Source organism: Calidris pugnax, unplaced genomic scaffold, assembly GCF_001431845.1.
Source record: "Calidris pugnax isolate Ruff unplaced genomic scaffold, ASM143184v1 scaffold63, whole genome shotgun sequence".
In the NCBI taxonomy this organism is placed as follows: domain Eukaryota; kingdom Metazoa; phylum Chordata; class Aves; order Charadriiformes; family Scolopacidae; genus Calidris; species Calidris pugnax.
This window is the reverse complement of record NW_015090852.1, coordinates 4340733-4361626: the sequence shown is the minus strand read 5'-3', so window position 1 is coordinate 4361626 and position 20894 is coordinate 4340733. Positions and strand designations below refer to the sequence as shown.

Sequence of the window (20894 nt, the reverse complement as noted above, 5' to 3'; positions counted from 1 at the left end):
GCGCTTTGCGGCCTTGGCCCGGGGAGGGGGGGCGAGCGGTGAGGCGAGTTGACCCGCTGCTCCCCGCGTCTCTCCGGTGGCGGCGGGGATGGCGACCTACGTGAGCGAGCTGGAGGCGGCCAAGAAGAGCCTGAGCGAGGCGCTGGGCGAGAACGTGAAGCAGTGAGTGCGGTGGGAGGGAGGGAGGGAGGGTGAGGCCGAGCCGCGGTGGAGGCGTCCCGCCCGGCTGGGCCTGAGAGGGCGGCGCTGGGCCAGGCCTGGGCCCTGCCGCCTCTCTGTGGAAACCTCAGCGCGGGCCTGGGCCGCCTTGCGCTGGTGGGGGGAAAGCAGTGGGTTTACGAGCAACGTTTTTCGTTTGACGTCTACACCGTCCCCGCTCTCCCCTAGGTACTGGGCCAACTTGAAGCTCTGGTTCAAGCAAAAGATCAGTAAGGAGGAGTTTGACCTGGAAGCACGCAGGCTTCTCACACAAGACAATGGTAAAAAGACATCTTGTGTTTGTTTTCATGCTGGCCCTATTGCTGGAGGCCTGGAGGGAGCTCCTCCCTGCTGCACGCTGTTTCCCAAACAGGGAAATTGCTGTGAGGGAAATAAGAATGGCCAGGTCTGGGGTTGCAGTGGAGTTAAAAAGGTGGGAGGTGCCCTGGCTTGCAGTGGGAAGTCTTATTGTGGCCTTGACACTGACAGGCAATTTGGTGTTGTGTAAATACAGTCAGCAGGTAAAATATGCCGTCCCAGCAACCAAAGAGATATTTTTTTATGTTACCAGAAAGACCCAGTCCTTTCTTTACTACGTTCTCCTTTTGGTTGGGGCTAAAGTGGTGTTGTGGCTGAAGCGGGGAAGGGAACCCCTGAATTCACCTAGGCCATCATGCAGTGGGCACATCCCCTTCCTGGCCTTTGGGGGTGGCAGACTGGAGCGTTGAAGGGCAAGACTCTTTTGTAATTACCTCAGTGTGGGTCTGCAAACATTGGTGGGAGTTGCTGAGAGCACCATGGGGACGCCCGACTTTCACCTTCATGATCCCTGTGGGGAGGGTCAGGGGATTTCTCACTGCTCGGGTTCAAAGGCCAAAGAGGATCCTGCAGCCCTCTGACCCAGCTTGTGAAGTTTATTTTGGCTCTTTCTAATTTGTAATTACTTGCTCTCTGTTTTGAACCTTCCTGTGAGGAAGTTGCATTTTATCTAGAAATTATTTGACTGAACTTCACCTTCCTGGGGCTGGCTCTTCCTGGTTGTTTTCTAGCAAAGCCAAAGCCTTGCTACCAGAAATCTGTGTGGCAGGAGGGACAGCTGATCCTCCTCTCACTGGCTCAATACACCAGGTGTTTCGCGTTGTGTGCTGTAGGGCTGGATTTGTGTGTATGGTGCACTGAGAATGACCTCACTTGTTTCTGTGCCATGTGTTAGTATCCTGTTAGTGTGGTAATAGCAGATTCTGGGTGCAGTAGAAGAAAACCCTCAAAAAACCTTAAAGCTGTACCTATGTAGCTAAGCATGTGGGGAAAACATGGCAGTGGAAAGGTGTAGTGAGCTACTTCAAGATTGCTTTTAGGGGGGGCCCTGGGCACTGATGTGTTGCTGATGAACTGTCCTGTCTTTACACAGTCCACTCTCACAACGATTTCCTCCTGGCTATTCTTACCCGATGCCAGATCTTGGTTTCTGCACCAGGTAAGTCCTGAGAAGCCTCATTAAGAACAATCAGGTAGCAAAGCTTTGCCACGTGTGTATTTGGTGGGTTTTGTACAAAGGACTCAAATTTTCTGAGCTTCAATATTCATGTTCTTTGTGCCACACAGGCAGAAGAGTAGCAAAGTAGTGATTTGGCTGGTTTCAGCAGAAATGCTTTTTATGCACAGGTTGTGTGTGCTTGATGAGAGGCTACTGCTGGATTGCTGTGTGTGCTAAGCTGGTTTGATTTCTGGGCTGGGTGTGTGCTGTGAGCTGAAGTGTAAAGAGAGATGTTGCTCTGCCTTTGAGCTGCTCTGCTTACCAATTCCGCTTTCTTCTCAACTTGGTGATGCTCTTTGTTCTTATCTCTGCTGGGGATATCATTTTGGGGAGCTGGATTTTCTGGACTGATCTTGAAATCAAGTATGTATCTGATAGAAAAATGCTTACAGTGAGTCTTGATTGATCTATGGGCAAGTAGCCCAACCTTCTGCAGGTAGTTAACCTTTTAACTTTGTAAGCATTTAGGCTGCAGTCAGGGTTGCAAGATAGGTTTCGTTTGGTCTTCAAGAGAGCTCTCAATCCAGAGATCTGATAGGAAGGACAGTTGAGCTGCAGTTCAAGATGTGAAACTGCTGTGTAGCAAGGGAGAGTAAATTGTTAAGGCTCTGATGGGCTGACCCTGGGAGATGAGTTTTTTGTGATAAGAGAATATGTGTTATTAGAGTACCTTATGTAGCTGGAAGAAGGAAAAATGCAAAATGTGTGGCTTGCCTGCCGTGTTTTGTGTTGTAGCTGGGCCTTAATTATACCAGCTGTGCTAATTAAATGCTAACCTCCCCATCTCCAACTTGCTCTTTACAAGCACCTTTTGAGCCCTAGACTTGCCCTCTTTAGGGGTCCTGTAATTCAGAAAATTTATGTCTAAATCTTGCTGCTCCTTGCTTTTTACTTGGAGTACTTAGAACTGGGCTATAAAGAGAAAGCACAAGAACAGTGATTCCCTTGTGAGTATTACCTGAAGTAACTGAGTGTAAATTAGGAGGAGCAGGTAGAGAGTCCCTGTGCTCTCTGAGCTCAGTGTTGGGCTGATGCGAGTGTTGCAGTAGAGGTGGTAGCCCAGAGGTCTTGTTTCTGAGTGGCAATAGTCAGGGTAGGGCCTGTCGCTGTGTGACTGAAGTTGGGGTTGTTCATTCTTGTGTGCCCCACTCTGTGCTTAACTGTGTTGAGTTTCATTTGTCTCTGTACAGTCACTTAGTCTTGTGCAGCTCTTCTGCAGCGGTCTGGTCAGACATCATCTGCCTTGAATAGCTCAGGTTTATCAGCAAACTCTACCCCAGTACCCCCTTTTTCAAAGTTGTTTAGGAATGTGTTAAAAGTATGAGCCCCACCACAAAGCTGTGTGGTGTTCCACAGGTGTCTTCTGTACGCTTATTATTTCCTGCCTGACCTTTTTAATTTCAAGTGCTTGCTAAGGACTTCTCCTGTTGCCCCACTGAAGCTTAGTCTCGTTAAAAGCCCTTGAAGAACCTGTGTTTGCAGGGCTTCATCAGGTGGGTTACATCATGTAATGGAGTGCTAGCTCACCAGCTACTTTACCAAGTGCTGACCAGCTGGTCACCTCCAGGGCTTTCAGGCAGGCTTTTGTTGGCTCTCTCCACAGATCTGTGTAAGCCAGCTTGAAAAAAATCAGTTCAATTGTGTATGACCTAAAGACATGGTTTAGTCCACTGCAGTTAACAGTACATGCTGCTAGTCCCTTCTGGAGTCTGTTTTGTTCTCCTCAGATCAATGCAGAGTCTCCCAAGGATTTTGGAGCTAATCTGTAGTGAGATACCTCTTTCTGGGCCACTGACTGGTAGATCTGTTACACGTTTTCCTTGTCAGTTTGCTGTGTGGGTCATAGCAGACTGTATGTGCAAACCCAGGGAAGTGCAGTATGAGTGGAATACTACATGTTGTGTCTAGATTTTTTTTTTCTCCCCCTAGATCCTGGTCTGACACCTGCTAATTTTTTATTGTCTATTTTTTCTCCCCCCATCCCCCCACCATGTAGGAATGGAAAGCTAACAGGCTTTTGTCCCCACCACTGCCTTTTGGGTAGAAGGTGTTGATTTCCTGTTTCATGGAAACAAGTAACTTTGAAGTGTGCTTGATGTGCCTGGTACGCCATCACAAGGGTTACTGATGCATGTACTTTCCACCTCTGTAAGAGAGATAAGGCAGAAACAAACTGGCATTTTAAAAACGGTTCTATTTTTAAAAACTGGTGTGGTCGGTATCAAAAGTGTACTTGATATTGTGGTATTTGGAATAGGAAGCCGTTTAAGGAGTGATTGCAACACATGTTGAACCATGCAAACAAACCCATCTGATCTAAATTTTGCTGTCTCTGGTAGAAGTGGTTCCACCTGGCCTTATAAGGGAACACTGGGTGAATGTGACCCTTTGAGAACCCTTTCCGTTTCCCCCTCATCTGCTTAGGCTGTTGGTCATGTAAACGTCAAATCCAAGTTCAATGGCCTGTGTTGATATTTAGGCATATATTGATACATACATCTATATTGTTGATATTTAGGCACAGGATATTTAGGATTTGGTGGAGAGGGAGGAATGTTCATGTCTGTTCCAATGTGAGGAATGACTAGTTGCTTTAATTCCTGCTGAGCTCCCATTGAGGGCATGGCAGGATCCTGAGCAATCCTAAATCTGACTTCTATGCCCTTTTTAAAAATAGGTGATGTTATTCCCTCTGGTAGCTGTGTTTGTAAAGACACCCAGAAATACGGGAGTGGCACCCAGCTGTAACATAGCTGGCAAGCTGTGAAAGTGCCTGGAGAAAAGAAACTTCCCAGAAACATACTATCCAAGTTACTAGAGAGTGTCTTAATGTTGGTTTGAGGTTGGTTCTAGCAGCCCAAGTGGTGTGGCACACTTCCCACCACAACAAAATTTTCTTCGGTATTCTCTTTTTACCAATGTTTTCAGAAGTGCTTTTCTGAATGTTTATGTCTGGGGTTTTTCTTCCCCCAAAAAATTCCATCAGGAGGAGCTCCAGTTTAAAGCCTCTCTTAACCTTGCATGGAGTTACTTCCTAAGCTTGTTTCTTGGGCGACCGCAAGCAATCAAGTTAGCAAGGTTTCTTACGTTAATACATCTCTCACTTGAACTTTAACTCCCTCCTTAGCTAAATGTTAACACTAAAACCGAGACAATTGCAAGCACTTGAGTTAGTGATGTAATTATTTAATTTATTTACTAGTAGTCTGGAGCAAACTAAGAGATGGCTCAGTGAATTGGAACTCTTGCTGGGATAGCAGGAGCATTTTATTGTCTCAGGATTGCCCACAGGCTTTGCTTGAAGAGCTGCCAACTGTGAGATGGGCTCAGGTTGCTTGTGTTCCTCTTCTTTCCGGGGAGCTGGTTAAAGGAGGAAAATGAAGAAAATGGGAGTATGAGTTGTTGACAGAGGAGAGCCATTGGAATATATTTGACTAGACCCTTGTCCCTGCAGGAAGATAAAAAAAAAAAAAATACTGAAGATCAAATAAACGAGGGTGGGAAAAGGCATGTTTCCTGTGCCTGGCTGCTGTTCTCTGTTGTGACTTTCTCTGTATCTCTGTCCTTTCCTTGTGTGTGGATCTGGTGCAGCACGTCAGGAAAACCTGACGCCCTCTGTCTGGTGCCACCGCCGCAGAGATGGGGCAGCTCTTAGAAAAATGTTTGTATCTGTCGCTCATCTTTGAAGGCATATCCACAGTCACTGCTGTGGCTTGTTCACATCTGATTGTCTTGCTAGCAAGATTAAATAAGAACTGCTAACATCTCTGAAGTTGCATGCCTGAGCCACCCCAGCTTTGTCATTTGTGGCCAGGAAGGCAAGTACTGGTTTTCTTAGAATACTAGAGGGAAATTTTGCTTTCCTCATCTAGTGCAAGTCTGGCTTGGTAATATTAAAACCTGGACAATGAGCCAAAAATAAAATAATCTGCTCTGGGGTCATTGTAACGGAGAATTGCAGATAATATCTTAGCTTTCCCTTGTTCTAAGATAAGTCTGGCTAAGTTTTTGTTAAATGTGCAGGCTGAGAGTCAATTAAGCTGCATTTTTCTGGGTCTGATGTCAAGGTCTAAATATTTAGTTGCTGTTTAAAGGTCACTATGTTATTTTTAAAATAAGATATTTTTACAATTTGGACTCTGCTATAACCTGTTCATCTGTAGTATGTTGTGAGATAGTCAGGGAGTTGTTTGCTTTTGCTGTTGTTTTTGTTCCACTTCATCTCTGCCACTTAGTCATGTGTTTAATTAGGATACTTGAGTGAAGGCCGTGAAGCAGCTGTATGGGACTTCTGGCAAGGAGGAAAGGTCTGGAGTGACATTATGAGCTACAAAAATGTGCTTTTATTGAAAGTTTTGCTATGGGCCAGGTAACTTCTGTGTCTGTCCTTAACAGACTTAATCCCCCCTGCCTAGAAGGGATCTGACCTGCTCTGGAGGGGAGGAGGAGGAGGAGGAAGAAGGGATTGTCTGTAAAGAGCAAAACATCCTGTGAGAGAAGTAGTGTTATGTTGCTAGATCCTAAAATGTAAGTACTGAGATCTTGATGGTCCTTGAGATCATTGTCCACAGTGTTTTCCCACACCCCCTTGTTAGACCTCTACTGCGATGTTGTACTGATGAGTAGTGGCTTCAGATTTATGGTTTTTGGAGAGGGTTTATTTATTATCTTTTAATTTCCTCTAATTGATGGGTGGATTTCAACAACAGGGTTTGTTGAAGACTATTGGTTTTCACCTCACTAATGCGATGTAGCTAAACTTTTTAATAAACTTTTTTTATATAGTGAGAATGTCATCTGTGTGTGCGTGGGGGGTTGTTTCTAACCCCTTCTTAGCAGCTGACCATTCACAAACTTCACCTGAATCTTCTGATCCTTAAAATCATGCTTTAGAAGTGTTTTTCATGGTAGAGGACACTGTACTTACGCTCCAGCCACGGGCCTGGGGAAGCTCCATGTAGCCAAAGTCTTCCAGGCAGCGTTCTTCTTTATAGAACTGGGCTCTAGTAACCTGCATTTATGAATTCCTGATTACAGCAAATTAAACACAGTTGCAAGAGCTGGAGGGAAATGTGTTGGTTGGTGTGAAGCTGGTGCTGAGCTGTGGCAGCCTGCGGTAGCAGGAGAGAGACAGAACTGGTTGTTTGTCAGTACTTGGTGAACGTGCCTGAGGGTGGCTGAGTTCTGGGATGGCGAAGGGCAACAAAGATGATTCAAGGACTGGAGCATCTCCCTTATGAGGAGAGACTGAGAGAGCTGGGACTCTTTAGTCTGGAGAAGAGAAGGCTGAGGGGAGACCTTATCAATGCCTACAAGTATCTCAAGGGAGGGTTGAAGGAGGAGGGAGCCAGACTCTTTTCAGTGGTTCCCAGTGAGAGGACGAGGGGCAATGGGCACAAGTTGGAACATAAGAGGTTCCACTCAAATATGAGGAGAAACTTCTTCACGGTGAGGGTGACAGAGCCCTGGAACAGGCTGCCCAGGGAGGTTGTGGAGTCCCCTTCCTTGGAGATTTTCAAGACCCGCCTGGATGCAGTCCTGAGTAACATGCTCTAGCTCTAGGCAATTCTGCTTCAGCAGGGGAGTTGGACTAGATGATCTCTATGGTCCCTTCCAACTCTAAAATTCAGTGAAATTCAGTGAAATTCTTGTCTGTGTCTAGAGGAAATGGCAAATGCTGGTTCAGGTGCGGCCGAGGAACGTCTGAGGTGTTGCTGTGCTGTCAGCACCTCCTGGTAGCACAGCTTCAGCTTCAGAGGCAACTGAAGGACCTTCAGAGCTGAATTGTCCAAGCTCCCTGGAGGTGGGCAAGCCCCCGACACTGGGCAGGCTCTGCTCCAAAGGAAAAAGGCTGCTCCCTTGCTGTGCAGATCCAAGGGCAGGAGATACTGGTGAGACAGAGCAGCGGCTGCCTCTGTGGCCACAAGAGGGCTGTCCAGTCTTTGGGTTGCACTGCTTGGTGACTGTCAGCAGGCGTGGACGCATCCAATGTGAAGTTGTCTTAAGCCCCAGTGTGCCTGAAGGAAGTGTGCACGGATCCCATAAACCACTTAGCAGGAAGTCTGCTAGGCTGACCTTGCCAAGGGCTACATGATTATCAGGATGTGGTGTGGCCTACTGTAGGTGTAGCTGTCAAACACTCCATACAGATGGCTTTTGAGCAGCCTTCTCCACTTGATGTGGCCAAATGTATTTATTTATTGGTACTACGTGGTAATCTCTCTTTCAGCTGCTTGCCAGTTCTGGTGAGTAACAAGCTCACTGGCCGTGTTGGTGTTGTCCTGCTCCTGGGCTTGGTGGCCTCTGCAGTTCTTCCCCCCTCTACTTTCCCCTCGCTGTAACGAGAACGATCAGCCGTGATGTTTAACAGGGTTCTGGGACTGAGCTTGCTAAGGCTGATGGGGAAGTGTAAAGGCAGATGTAAAGAGTCAGATTGCTCCATGCTGCTGGTTAGAATCTGACCTGATCCAGGGGCTGGTGGGAGGACAGTCACCCTCTGGGCAAGCTCCTGTCATCTTCCTGATGGAACAAATGGCTTGTTCCTTCCTTGTAGCTTTTTTTGGGGGGCTGTGCTCATCCCTTCTGACGTGGGTTTTTGCGTGGACATGAATTTCTACTTAAGTAATGGGTCATGAGTTAGTCAAGCTGGCTGGGTCTGACAAAGGAAGGGCTATCGAAAGCGTTCTCCTCTGAGAAGCCCTTCCTCTAGGCCATGGCTGTTGGTTTTGGGTTAAGCCTTAGCCAGGGGCCAAATGTTAGGGGGTTTCCTGTCTGGACAGTTTCATACTGACCTTAAATCAGCAACACCTGTTGAGTGTGGGTTTTCTTTCTCTTCAATTTGTAGAAGGTGCTGGATCTCTGCCATGGCCAGCTGGCTCTGCAACTAAACCTGGAAAACCCAAAGGAAAGAAAAAGATTTCTTCGGTTCGTCAAAAGTTTGATGTAAGTGTCCATGGTCAAATGGTGGTGGCGCTCAGATGTTCTGTTGGGGCTGAAGAGCTCTGCAAAGCATGCAGTTTTTGTTATTACCAGGGATGATGAAAGCCCATCACATGCAATGATGTGTGTTATATTTGTTTTGAGTTCTGCTTTGGGGCAGAAGCTGGGAGTTAGTAGCTACTGCCTGTCTTGTGGAAGCCTGTTGGGAGAAAGGCTACGGTATGACCTGGCTTTGTTAGATGCCAGAGAATCCATGGAAGTACACCTAAATGTCAGAGTTCTATTCCAGGAATCCACTTCACGCATCTGCTGAATTCTTGAAGCAAAAGTGACTTCCTATTTATTCAGGCAGAATTCCATGATTGTATGATCTGTTCTGCAGAACTCTACAGTCCAAAGGGTTAGAAGTAAGATGTTCCTTGGGTGGAAAGTTTTAGATGGTCAAGTTGTTTTGGAATTGGAAAATACTTTGCAAAAATGCTGTCTTCTGGTATGTGGCAGAGAAATGCATGAGAGAGAGCTTATTTTGCAGTGAAGCCTGTACATTCCTCTGATACTGTCACACACCTGGTTTACATGTTTCTGTGCTGCCAGATCAGTGGCCTAGTGTGAAAGAGGATTGGGATGGGGCACTGTCTTCCATGGGCAGAGTTTGAGAAGATGGTTCGAACTGAATTAACATTTTGTTGAAAAGGAGAGTGCCTGTCACTTACTGAGACAGATTTATTAGGTGTCTGGGCATGTTGTTGTCTGGTTCAGTTCTCTGACAAGGCAGAGAACTAACCAAGCAAAAAACATCCCAAACCCCAAGTTGTTCTTGCTGGTTTATTCAGCTTGATCAGCATTCCTTGTGGTTGGATGAATGCCAAAGGAAGAAGGGGCAGCTCTATGGCTGGGGATGGGGGAGAAGGGTGGGCAGGGGGAGCCTCCCATGTTTACACTGTGAGAAGTTACCTTGGCTCAGCCAAAGCGCAGTCTGCGCTTCCAGGGATTATAATTAGGCATTGTGTGTGTGTGCTTCACAAACTAGTGTTTCTAAGGGATGTGAGTCCAGCTGAAGGCTCCTTGTATTTGGGAACTGCTGAAATATTTTGCAGTGTTCACTGTTGCGATTTGAATCCTGATGGCCATCTGTGTTATCTTTTTGTTTTAAAACTTCACGGTAACTTTTTGGTAGCAAGTAGAGGAGAGTTTGAGAAGCAAGTCATGACGTAGTAGGAGTCTTGGAATTCAATATACTCAGATAACCCTGTGTTGTACCACATTTCTAGTGTGTGTTTATTCATGTGTTCCCAGAATGCTTTGTAGTAAGTACTGTATGGGCTTTTAAGTTATGATTAATGGGCTTGTCTATTACTAGTCAAACTCCAGAGTAGTGTGATTTTGAAGTGCCTTGATATATTCCTCCCAGTTGGTTTCTGCTCTCCCAAACCACATTCCTGTTAAGAGTTGCTTACATTTCAAAAGTCTCTTCTTCCAGGCATGCAGTTTTCCTGTAATGAAAACATAAGTCTTCAGAATTACTGGGAGGAAAACCTGCTTTCGCATCATTAGTGGGTGGATTGGTTTTTCACTCTGAGTTAAATGCCATACTGTCCTTTGAATAAAGCAGCCCCCTTCCTCTCCTGAAACTAAGATGTGGGAAATCCACTTTGCTGTGTATTCGTTGTTAATATTTAAAGTATGTGTTTGTCTTGGTGCAGCAAGAGTCTGAGGGAGTCCCCCCTGTCTGAGGGACAGGAGTTGTGGGAGCACTTGATGAGCCAGGGCCATGTTGTTCCTGTGGGCTGGAGCTGGGCCAAGCATATGTCTGGGCCTAAGGATCAGTCATTCCCATCTGCTTACTTTTTTGCCTTTACCTGGGGTTTGACACTTCCTGGGAGCCACTACAAGCACATCAAGGGAATTGTGCTGGAATACACGTGGCCTGGGAAATGGGGATTGCCACTTTCTGGTATGAATTCCTGTTCTGTGATGTGGTTGTTTTTTTTTTCCTAAATAACTGGGTCACTTCTGAAAAATAGCCGAAATCCATCTCAGAATCAGTAGGTGCTCAGTAACACAGCTCTGCTTAGAGTATTGAAAGTGCATGGGGAGACTAAATTATGAAATTCAGAACTGGAATTCAGCTAAGCTGTTGCACTTAAAGTTTTAAAGAAATGTAAGAATCACTTAAACACATAAGTTTAGGATCATGGTTTTTAATCTCGATGGAAACTGTACAGTTATTAAGTAAAAAAAAAAACACACTTCTGTACAAGAAATGACTAAATAGACAAGAACTCTTCAGCATAGAAGGAAGTGGCTGAGAGACGTGAAAGTCCATAAAATCATCGCTGGCCTGGGTAGTGTGAACAGAGATAAAAGGGACAATGACTGACCACATTTGAGACTTACAGGAGAATCAAATGAATCTAGCAGGTGGGAGGTTCAGAGCAAACCAGAGGAGGTGACTCCTCATGGTGTGTTATTACACTGTAGGAGTTCTTGCTGCAGGATCTTGTGGATACCCAACGTTTCGGTGGTGGATGACAAGTTCATGGGCTGTTTAATAAAAGGGCACTGACACTGGCTGAGAAATTTCTTCAGTCCCAAATTGTTGTGGGTTGGGAGAGTATGCTGGGGAGGAATATCACTGCTTGCCCTACCATGATACATTTTTACAGGTGTTTGCTTTCTGATTGGAGAAGGGATGAATCGAAGGGTCTGACCCAGTATTTATCTTATGCTCTAATGTTGTGTTCGTAACAGCACCGGTTCCAGCCTCAGAATCCATTGTCTGGAGCTCAGCAATTTGTGGCAAAGGACCCTCAGGAGGATGACGATTTGAAGCTGTGTTCTCATACCATGATGCTTCCTACACGTGGCCAATTAGAAGGAAGAATGATCGTAACTGCATATGAGCACGGGCTGGACAATGTGACCGAGGAGGCAGTGACAGCTGTTGTTTATGCTGTGGAGGTGAGACTGGGCCGGGCAGCAGAACCAGCATTGTACCAGCAGCAGAAGGCTCTGTGTGGGAAGAGGAAACCTGCTTCTTTAATTGCCCATTTGCCCTGGGTGGAGTAAGATGAGAATCAAAGGGATTCCAGATTTGTGGTATCATCGATGTAGAGTCTTGACTTCCTGCCTGCAAGCGTTAATTTTGAAGTACTTGCGTATGAAGAACTGCAGGTGTGCTTAAGTAGCTGTTCTGGAAAATGATGTTCCTATCACTTAAACACAGAGACAGAACAGGAGCTCCACTTCAAACAGCTCTATAAAAAATAAAATAATCCATTAGAGGCAAAAGTACCTGGCATGGAAGTGAAAAAAAGTGACAGGATTGGGAAATGTCTGCAGGTGAAGTGCCTGCTGGTGCTCCCAGTGATGCACTACCTGACGTATCCTGGGAATGATACTTGGGATGCTGATGTGTGGATGGGTTTCTGGAGTCGGGATGTGAAGGCCAACCTGAATTCCTCCTCTGGGAGTGAGGCCAAATTAAGCAGCAGTTGTCTGCTGGTTTTTTTTTTTTTTTTAGACAACTGTTTCTCCAGCACTTTCCAGGCAACTGAACAGTCTGAAAAAGAGTGAGTGGCTTTTCACTGTAGTTTTAGAGCCAGTATTTCAGTAAAAGCGTAACATCTAGTGCCAGCTGTGAAGTCTCTTAACTCTTTTATCAAAGGGATCAGGGGTTGGGAATTTCCTAGCATTTAAGAAACCTCTTTGACATTTGAAACAGCAGTTGCATGTTAAAGTATAGTTCACAGGCTAATGCATACAGTGCTCTCTCACACAGTACCACATTCTCTCTATCCAACTCTATCAGTGTGAAAACATACCGTAAATTGTGCCCATCTTGGTTCCCTTACATCTTTAGGTCCTTGTGGTCAGAGCAGTGCTACTTTTGTCTTGCCGATGGGTGAGGTGCTTCTCACAGCTGTGGCTTGGTAGGGTGAAATATTCAGCGTGTGGAATAAGATTGTTTTCTGTTGCAGAACCATCTCAAGGATATTCTGACATCGGTGATATCCAGGCGGAAAGCCTATCGTCTGAGGGATGGCCATTTCAAGTACGCCTTTGGAAGCAATGTTAACCCTCAGCCATATCTGAAGAACAGTGTTGTGGCTTATAACAATCTAATTGAGTGGTAAGGAGCTCTCAGCACACTTCTGATTTCAAATGCAGTTTGCTAGTCCCAGAGTTACCACACAGTGTGGAGTCTCTTTTGATTTAGTAGAACCCGTTGATAGCGGTGTTTAGCTCTCACACGGTGGGGAGGTATCAGTCCATAGGACTGTACAGCTAAACAGGGAGGGGGAACGTGGGCATTCCTCAGCAGCAGAGTTCAGGACACTGTTAAATCTCTCTTTCTTGCCTGTGCTTGTCCATCAATTTGTGAAGGTTACCCCTGGCCCTCTGAATATTGAGTAATTACTGCTTTTTGGAAGACAAATTCCTGTGAATGACACAGGAATTTTGCTGCTTTTGGAGAAACTGTCCCTGGGCAGAAGAGCCTGGCCTTCCTGGGGGAGCTGCTGTTGTGCCACTAGAACGAAATGTCAGTGAAGACCTGTGGGACACTGCCATCCTGTCATTTCTTACCTCCAAATGTATTTATGGTTCCTTGGCAGGCCTTTTTGGTTGGCAGAGCTTCAAGGTCAACTTGTTTTCCAGAGTCTCAATGTCAACCAGCTTGTGCTGTGCATCTGGCAGCATGTGTGTATGAAAAAGCAGTTGTGTTTGTCTATGAGAGCTTCTGGCAGTTGACAGGAGGTCGTGGGTGTTTTAAGATTTGATTATAGATTTGATTTGATTACACTACAAACACTAGAAATGCAGTCCATTCCAAACAACTCTGCCTAACAGCTAATGTATCTCAATTTAATGTTGTGGGTGCCTTAACTTTTGTGCTGGGTAGATGCTGTGGGCACTAAATAAAAAGTTGCCCACTCGGTATCAGTTACAAAGCAGGTTTGAAGCATGTTGAGGATTGGTTTGCACTGGTTTTATTAAACTGGAATTTTAAAGAGATTTTAATTACAGCTGAAATAACTTTACACATGTAAGGATGAAGTCAACTGATGCAGAAAAGCAAACCCTGGGGCCGAGCCCTCCTGTGTGACTTCCAAAGGCGGTGCTATTTTCTTGACCGTAAAGTTTTACTGCCTGCTCTGTCTCCAGCCCTCCAACCTCTGCGACACCTTCTGCGGGTCAGAGTCTCACCCCCCAGCCCCCGCCCGATGATGCTGAGCAGCAGGCAGCTCTGCTCCTCGCCTGCTCTGGAGACACCTTACCAGCATCCCTCCCACCAGTGAACATGTATGACCTTTTTGAGGCATTACAGGTAAGCTGTTCGTGTTACGCTGTCGTGTCACAGGCAGCGCTGTCCTGAGTGCCAGTCACCAGTCTTGGATTTGGTTTATGTGCATGGAGGGAGGCTTGATTTCTTCTTCTGCAGTCTGTTTCCTTTGGGTGAGGTGCTTCTCACAGCTGTGGCTTGGTAGGGTGAAATATTCAGCGTGTGGAATAAGATTGTTTTCTGTTGCAGAACCATCTCAAGGATATTCTGACATCGGTGATATCCAGGCGGAAAGCCTATCGTCTGAGGGATGGCCATTTCAAGTACGCCTTTGGAAGCAATGTTAACCCTCAGCCATATCTGAAGAACAGTGTTGTTGCTTATAACAATCTAATTGAGTGGTAAGGAGCTCTCGGCACACTTCTGATTTCAAATGCAGTTTGCTAGTCCCAGAGTTACCACACAGTGTGGAGTCTCTTTTGATTTAGTAGAACCCGTTGATAGCGGTGTTTAGCTCTCACACGGTGGGGAGGTATCAGTCCATAGGACTGTACAGCTAAACAGGGAGGGGGAACGTGGGCATTCCTCAGCAGCAGAGTTCAGGACACTGTTAAATCTCTCTTTCTTGCCTGTGCTTGTCCATCAATTTGTGAAGGTTACCCCTGGCCCTCTGAATATTGAGTAATTACTGCTTTTTGGAAGACAAATTCCTGTGAATGACACAGGAATTTTGCTGCTTTTGGAGAAACTGTCCCTGGGCAGAAGAGCCTGGCCTTCCTGGGGGAGCTGCTGTTGTGCCACTAGAACGAAATGTCAGTGAAGACCTGTGGGACACTGCCATCCTGTCATTTCTTACCTCCAAATGTATTTATGGTTCCTTGGCAAGCCTTTTTGGTTGGCAGAGCTTCAAGGTTAACTTGTTTTCCAGAGTCTCAATGTCAACCAGCTTGTGCTGTGCATCTGGCAGCATGTGTGTATGAAAAAGCAGTTGTGTTTGTCTATGAGAGCTTCTGGCAGTTGACAGGAGGTCGTGGGTGTTTTAAGATTTGATTATAGATTTGATTTGATTACACTACAAACACTAGAAATGCAATCCACTCCAAACAACTCTGCCTAACAGCTAATGTATCTCAATTTAATGTTGTGGGTGCCTTAACTTTTGTGCTGGGTAGATGCTGTGGGCACTAAATAAAAAGTTGCCCACTCGGTATCAGTTACAAAGCACGTTTGAAGCATGTTGAGGATTGGTTGCACTGTTTTTATTAAACTGGAATTTTAAAGAGATTTTAATTACAGCTGAAATAATTTTACACATGTAAGGATGAAGTCAACTGATGCAGAAAAGCAAACCCTGGGGCCGAGCCCTCCTGTGTGACTTCCAAAGGCGGTGCTATTTTCTTGACCGTAAAGTTTTACTGCCTGCTCTGTCTCCAGCCCTCCAACCTCTGCGACACCTTCTGCGGGTCAGAGTCTCACCCCCCAGCCCCCGCCCGATGATGCTGAGCAGCAGGCAGCTCTGCTCCTCGCCTGCTCTGGAGACACCTTACCAGCATCCCTCCCACCAGTGAACATGTATGACCTTTTTGAGGCATTACAGGTAAGCTGTTCGTGTTACGCTGTCGTGTCACAGGCAGCGCTGTCCTGAGTGCCAGTCACCAGTCTTGGATTTGGTTTATGTGCATGGAGGGAGGCTTGATTTCTTCTTCTGCAGTCTGTTTCCTTCTTTCCCCTCTCAAATTTACAGTTCTCTGCCTTTGATTTGTTCCCACTACTAGGTAACTGCTAGGATACATTCAGCTCATGGCTTAATGCCTGTTCTGCTCCCGTGGTCAGAGAGTTGATGAGGAAATCCCTGTCTCTTCTTATAGCTACATAAGCGGGGTGAACTCTTCCTCTCTAGCAAGACTGCAGTGACTGTATCAGAACTGAGCTGAACTGAGATTTTTTTGACAGTGATGCAGCGAAATAACTTGTCTGGCATGTCCCTTGCTCCTCATGTTCCACCTGGGCACTTGAAGGAATGCTTAGTCCTGGCATGCTGGGTGCTGCAGTGGGTTAGCTGTGATCACCCCAGCCCTGGGGAGGTGTCAAAGGTAGCAGGCTGGGTGAGTCTTCCTGTAGAGATGCATGTCTGTGGTTCCCTTCCTCCCTGGCAGCTCTGGGGACATTCAGACTATTTTGAATGTCTAAAGTTAGGTGGGAGAAATTCCCCCTCCATCTCAGCTGTTGTGAACTTGGGGCTGTGGGGGCGAGACTGTTCATTGTAAAAGCTGTTGTCAAGCATTTATCTCATGTCAGAATTGTTGTTTGTAAGATTTTTTTGTCATTGTAAAGGCAAAATGATGATTTCCTTACCATGCTACTCCCTTACAAGATGGCACTGCTCTGTGCTGGTTGGTGTGGCAGCGCTGGCAGCTCTACTTGTGTGTGACAGCCTGCACTCTGCTCTCTGATCATCCTTTAGTAGTGGGCGGTTATTCCATGGGCAATATGAGGAAATGTGTATGAAAGCATGAAACTTGTTTTCTAATATGTATCTCCAGGTGCACAAAGAAGTTATTCCTGCACACACTGTCTACGCTCTAAACATTGAGAGAATTGTCATGAAACTCTGGCATCCAAACCATGAGGAGCTACAGCAGGATAAAATCCATCGCCAGCGCCTGGTGGCAAAGGAGGGCCTTCTGCTCTGCTAGAGCCAGGCAGCCATGTCAGGCCTCAGCCAGCCACAGTGCTGTTCCTTGGACTTGATATTCAAATATGTCTTACAAACCTGTGTCAGCATTTCAAGGATGACATGAGTTTTGAGTCAACTTTTCCTATGGAAATACGACTGACTTGTGGTACGCTTTCTCTGCTTCCCCGGAGTCGTGTGCCATGGAGCACTTGCAGCAATCCCACTGAATTGGAAAGGAGAAACAAGAGATTTGATTGCAAAGACTGTTTTTTTTTTAAGGAAAAATAAATGCAAGAGTGGAAAGAATTGATTTTAAATAAGGTGGATTTGGTTTTTTTTCTTCTGTGAGCATGGGGAATCTGCCTCCTTGTCCTCTCTCTGAGGTACTTTTCCTTCTCCAGGAGAAGTCTCCAGGGACTCATTCCAACTTCTCTTGCAGTTGGTGGGATCCTTTTCCATTCATTTAACCAGAAAGAGGGTGGGCTCTTGAGAAGTGGAGATGAGCAATTCTGTAAATCTGTAAAAAATGTCTGTAAAAAAAATTCTACTAGGGGAGCTACTGATTAGAAACCCTGAGAAAACGAGGCAAAAAAGGAAAGGTCCTTTCTAGCCTGTCTTTTGAAGTTTTTTTAACTGAATCACAAAACATGAAGATGCACACTGTCATAGGAATCTCTGACCAGTTACCAAAATACGCAATGAAATCAGGGTTGTAAATAATGTTTTTTCTATTGGTCTAGGCCTTGACTCACCCTTATCTTGTAGTGGTTGTGATCAGGTGTCCTGGGAATTGTTGGACCTCTGTGCCTGTCAGTACAGCTAATTATTCAGTCATCCCAGCAGGCAGCTTGACTGTTGCTGAGGTGGGCTGGGACCTCCTGAGAACATACACCACTTCACTGTCTCGGTGTTGCAGAGTCCTTGGATTTGCAGGATGAAGTAGGTGTCTTGTATTACTTCATCATAAAAAATAATACACAGCCTCGTATTCATTGTAAAAATATGCAGCCCCACCTCTCCGTGGGGAGAGCAATGCTGATCACTGTGTGTAAAAGCGGAAATTCCGTCTACGGGGTTTCAGATGCTGTGCTGTGTTCCCGAGTCACTGTGTGCTCCTCAGACTCTGAAGGGAACAGGCTTATTATAGGGTGAGAATTCTGTTAAAATGTCTTAAGTTAGTTACTACACTATTTGCGTTTAACCACACCTGTGCAGGTACCTGCTGAAGGATGACTTGGCTTATTGTGCCTCCAGATAGCGGCATTGAAACGGCTTCCTCTGGGGGAATATGAAAGTGGAAGCTCATGGTTTCCCTCCATTCTGCTTTTCCTCTGTTTGGGAAGTATTTAGATAGGAGAGCTGTCATCTTTCCTGGACAGGTTCCTTCTCTGCTCTGCCTCCAGGGTGCAGGTCCCTGATGTTTCCTCCCGATTGTCTTTTTTTGTAATTTCTTTTCCTGACCCCCGTGACTGCTCGTGTTGGGCCAGAGTTGTAGCAAGGGGCTGTGCAGCGGTCACTGTCTTCCTGTCTTTCCTGCATCCCCTTGTGGGATGGTGCTGTGGAGTTTTGCAGTGCCTTTGCAGTTATCAGTGGATCTCAGTGTGAGAAGACCTTTATAGGATTATGAAGAAGCTGGAAAAGGCAACAGCGGAGAACTACAGCAGGGGCTGGCAGGATGAGAGTGGTTGCACTTAGAATCATAGAATCATAGAATGGTTTGGGTTGGAAGGGACCTCAAAGATCATCGAGTTCCAACCCCCCTGCCATGGGTAGGGACACCTCCCACTACAGCAGGTTGCTCAGGGCCACATCCAGCCTGGCCTTGAACCCCTCCAGGGATGGGGCATCCACAGCTTCTCTGGGCAACCTGTTCCAGTGTCTCACCACCCTCATAGTAAAAAATTTCTTCCTGATATCTAATCTGAATCTTTTTTCTTCCAATTTAAAACCATTTCCCCTTGTCCTATCATTACCCTTCCTGGCAAAGAGTCCCTCCCCAGCTCTTCTATAGGCACCCTTCAGGTATTGAAAGGCCGCTATAAGGTCTCCCCGGAGCCTTCTCTTCTCCAGGCTTCATAGGTTGTGTCTCTTCAGGTACAGCAGTGTGCCGTTAGGGTTAAGAGGGGAGTGGGAGAGAGGTGATGGGAGATTTGCTTTTGGTCCCTTTTGCTCAATGACCATTTTTTCTGTATTTAAGCACATATAGCTGTTCAGAGTGAGACTTGGCTTAAAAGTTGACCCCAGTGGCTTTTACGTGACAGTTTTTAAAAGCAACCTTGAACCTGAGTAACTATGTGGTGAGATCAAGTCACCCAGAGCCAGGACTCTGGGGTGTGGGAGGGGGATTTCCCAGGTAATTGTTATGCTTCTAGTGTAAAACGAAAGCGTTAAGTTTGTTTGCTAGAAACTTTGGGGCAGCTCTGAGGATTTCAGATCTGAAGAAAGCACGCAGGCTCCGGCAGCATCACAAGTAGAGTTCTGAAACAAAATACAGAGTGTGGCACAAGAAGTGCCTCTCTCTCTCCTGTTTGCATGGGCTGGGGGGAACGCTCTGCAGACAGAGCCTCAGGTTCTGAAGAGCTGAGTCATCTATTCCACCCTGAGAGGAGTGGGTTAGCCGGGACGCCTGCTAGACAACAAAGGCTCGAATAAGGAAATCCCGTCAGCCCCGTTTCACAGAGCGGAAAACTGAAAGGCACATGTTCTCAATGCACTTTCCCACAAAGTGTGAGGTCTTGTGAGAAGTGGTGCTTCAGAGACTTCTGGGGTAATTTAGCTGAAAGGGATGTTTGAAGGACGCTTTGTCCACCCCCCTGATGAAAGAAGGGCTGAGTTCAAAGCTAGAGCAGCTTGTCCATCTCCAGAGACTGGACCAGAGAAATGGTGGCATTTCCTGTTCCAGTGTGTGACCGTACTAAGGATGAAGGTTTTCCTTGCATCTAATCAGAATTTCTTATGTTGTGCCTGTTGCCCTTCAGCTTTTCCCATATGTCTCTTTGTGGCTCCCCATCAGAGCAGCAGATAATAGTAAGAGCTCCCTTTTGCCTTCTCTCTAGCTGAACAAACCCAGCTCTCTCAGCTTCTCCTGATGCATTGTGTGCTCCAGCCCAAACCATCTTGATAGTCTCCACTGCTCTGGTATGTCACTGCCCTTGTGCTGGAGAACCCAAACTGGACCCACCTCTCCAGACATTGTCACGTGCTGAGCAGAGATGCAGGACCCTGCCCTGCTGACTGCACTCCCATTAACAGTTGGCTTTTGCATTATAGGGGCACTGCTGTATGACATGACATGACTCCTGGGTTGCTTGTCCACCTACACTTCCAGGTCCTTTCCTGCAAGGCTGCTTTCTTGCCTGTTGTCTCCAGCCTGTTTGCTGGAGGGGGTTACTCCATCCCAGTGGCAGGGCTGTGCCTCTGCCATTGAACTTCCCGAGGTTCCTTTCAGCCTGTTTCTCCAACCTGTCTAGGTCCATGTGAATAGCAGCTCCGCCCTTCAGTGTATGAATGACTCCTCCCAATTTGGTGTCATCTACAAACTTGTTGCCCATGTGGTCCAACCTAACATCCAGGTCAGGAGCAAAGATAGGAAAGCATAAGAAGCCCCAGTATTGAGTGCTGCTGGTAACCAGCAGTCAGCTGGACTCTGAAATGTTGACCCACTGCTCTTGAAGACCTGCCTTGAGAGCAGGGTGATGGCACTGATATGTATGGCTGTTGGGCTTGTGGCTTTCACTGTGACATGACATACACTTGTCTTCACTGTAATAATCAACCCTCTAAGACTGCTGAATTTCAAAGCAGCAGCTCAAAGTAGCACTGAAATTAGTTTGGAAGGGTTTACCTTCTGCACCAAGATCCACCAAGAACCTGGCAGGTCTGTGGCAAGTTGAGCTTGCCCAAAACTGTTCCAGATTGCCATTAGCTGAAAAACTTAACGATGGAAGCGTCCATTGTTATCTTAGACAACTGGTGTTTAGTGGTCTTCACCACCAAAGGATTTTTCCACAGTCCTGTGCCTCTTGCTGCAGCTTAGGCCTAGAGCTTGTTATATTCCTCCCAGCGTATCGTATGGAAGGATGGAAGGGAAGGAATGAGACGGCATCTGTCACAACCCACAGAGTGAGAATTGCATCCTACATTCTTAATCCAGTAGGGTGAAAGTTGCCACTTAGAATCATAGAATCATGGGAGTTGGAAGGGACCTTAAAGATCTTCTAGTTTCCACTTCTAGATTTCCAGTGGAAAAACATTAGCTA

General features: G+C 46.3%; 1 protein-coding gene across 1 annotated transcript; it reads left to right on the top strand.

Annotated features, from left to right (window-relative positions):
* Positions 1-73: 73 nt before the first annotated feature.
* On the top strand, positions 74-16952 carry TADA1 (transcriptional adaptor 1). The gene is made up of 8 exons (XM_014943419.1): positions 74-162; positions 388-479; positions 1610-1675; positions 8580-8677; positions 11426-11635; positions 12655-12806; positions 13841-14003; positions 16502-16952. The coding sequence occupies exons 1-8, from the start codon at positions 89-91 to the stop codon at positions 16652-16654; spliced, it is 1008 nt and encodes a 335-aa protein (XP_014798905.1). The 5' UTR covers positions 74-88; the 3' UTR covers positions 16655-16952.
* Positions 16953-20894: the final 3942 nt, after the last annotated feature.

Excerpts from the sequence above, each read along its gene's own strand:
- TADA1 (XM_014943419.1), top strand. The coding sequence starts at position 89 with ATGGCGACCTACGTGAGCGAGCTGGAGGCGGCCAAGAAGAGCCTGAGC. Across the intron at positions 480-1,609 it reads GCTTCTCACACAAGACAATG|TCCACTCTCACAACGATTTC; the intron begins GTAAAAAGACAT and ends GTCTTTACACAG. Across the intron at positions 8,678-11,425 it reads CGGTTCGTCAAAAGTTTGAT|CACCGGTTCCAGCCTCAGAA; the intron begins GTAAGTGTCCAT and ends TGTTCGTAACAG.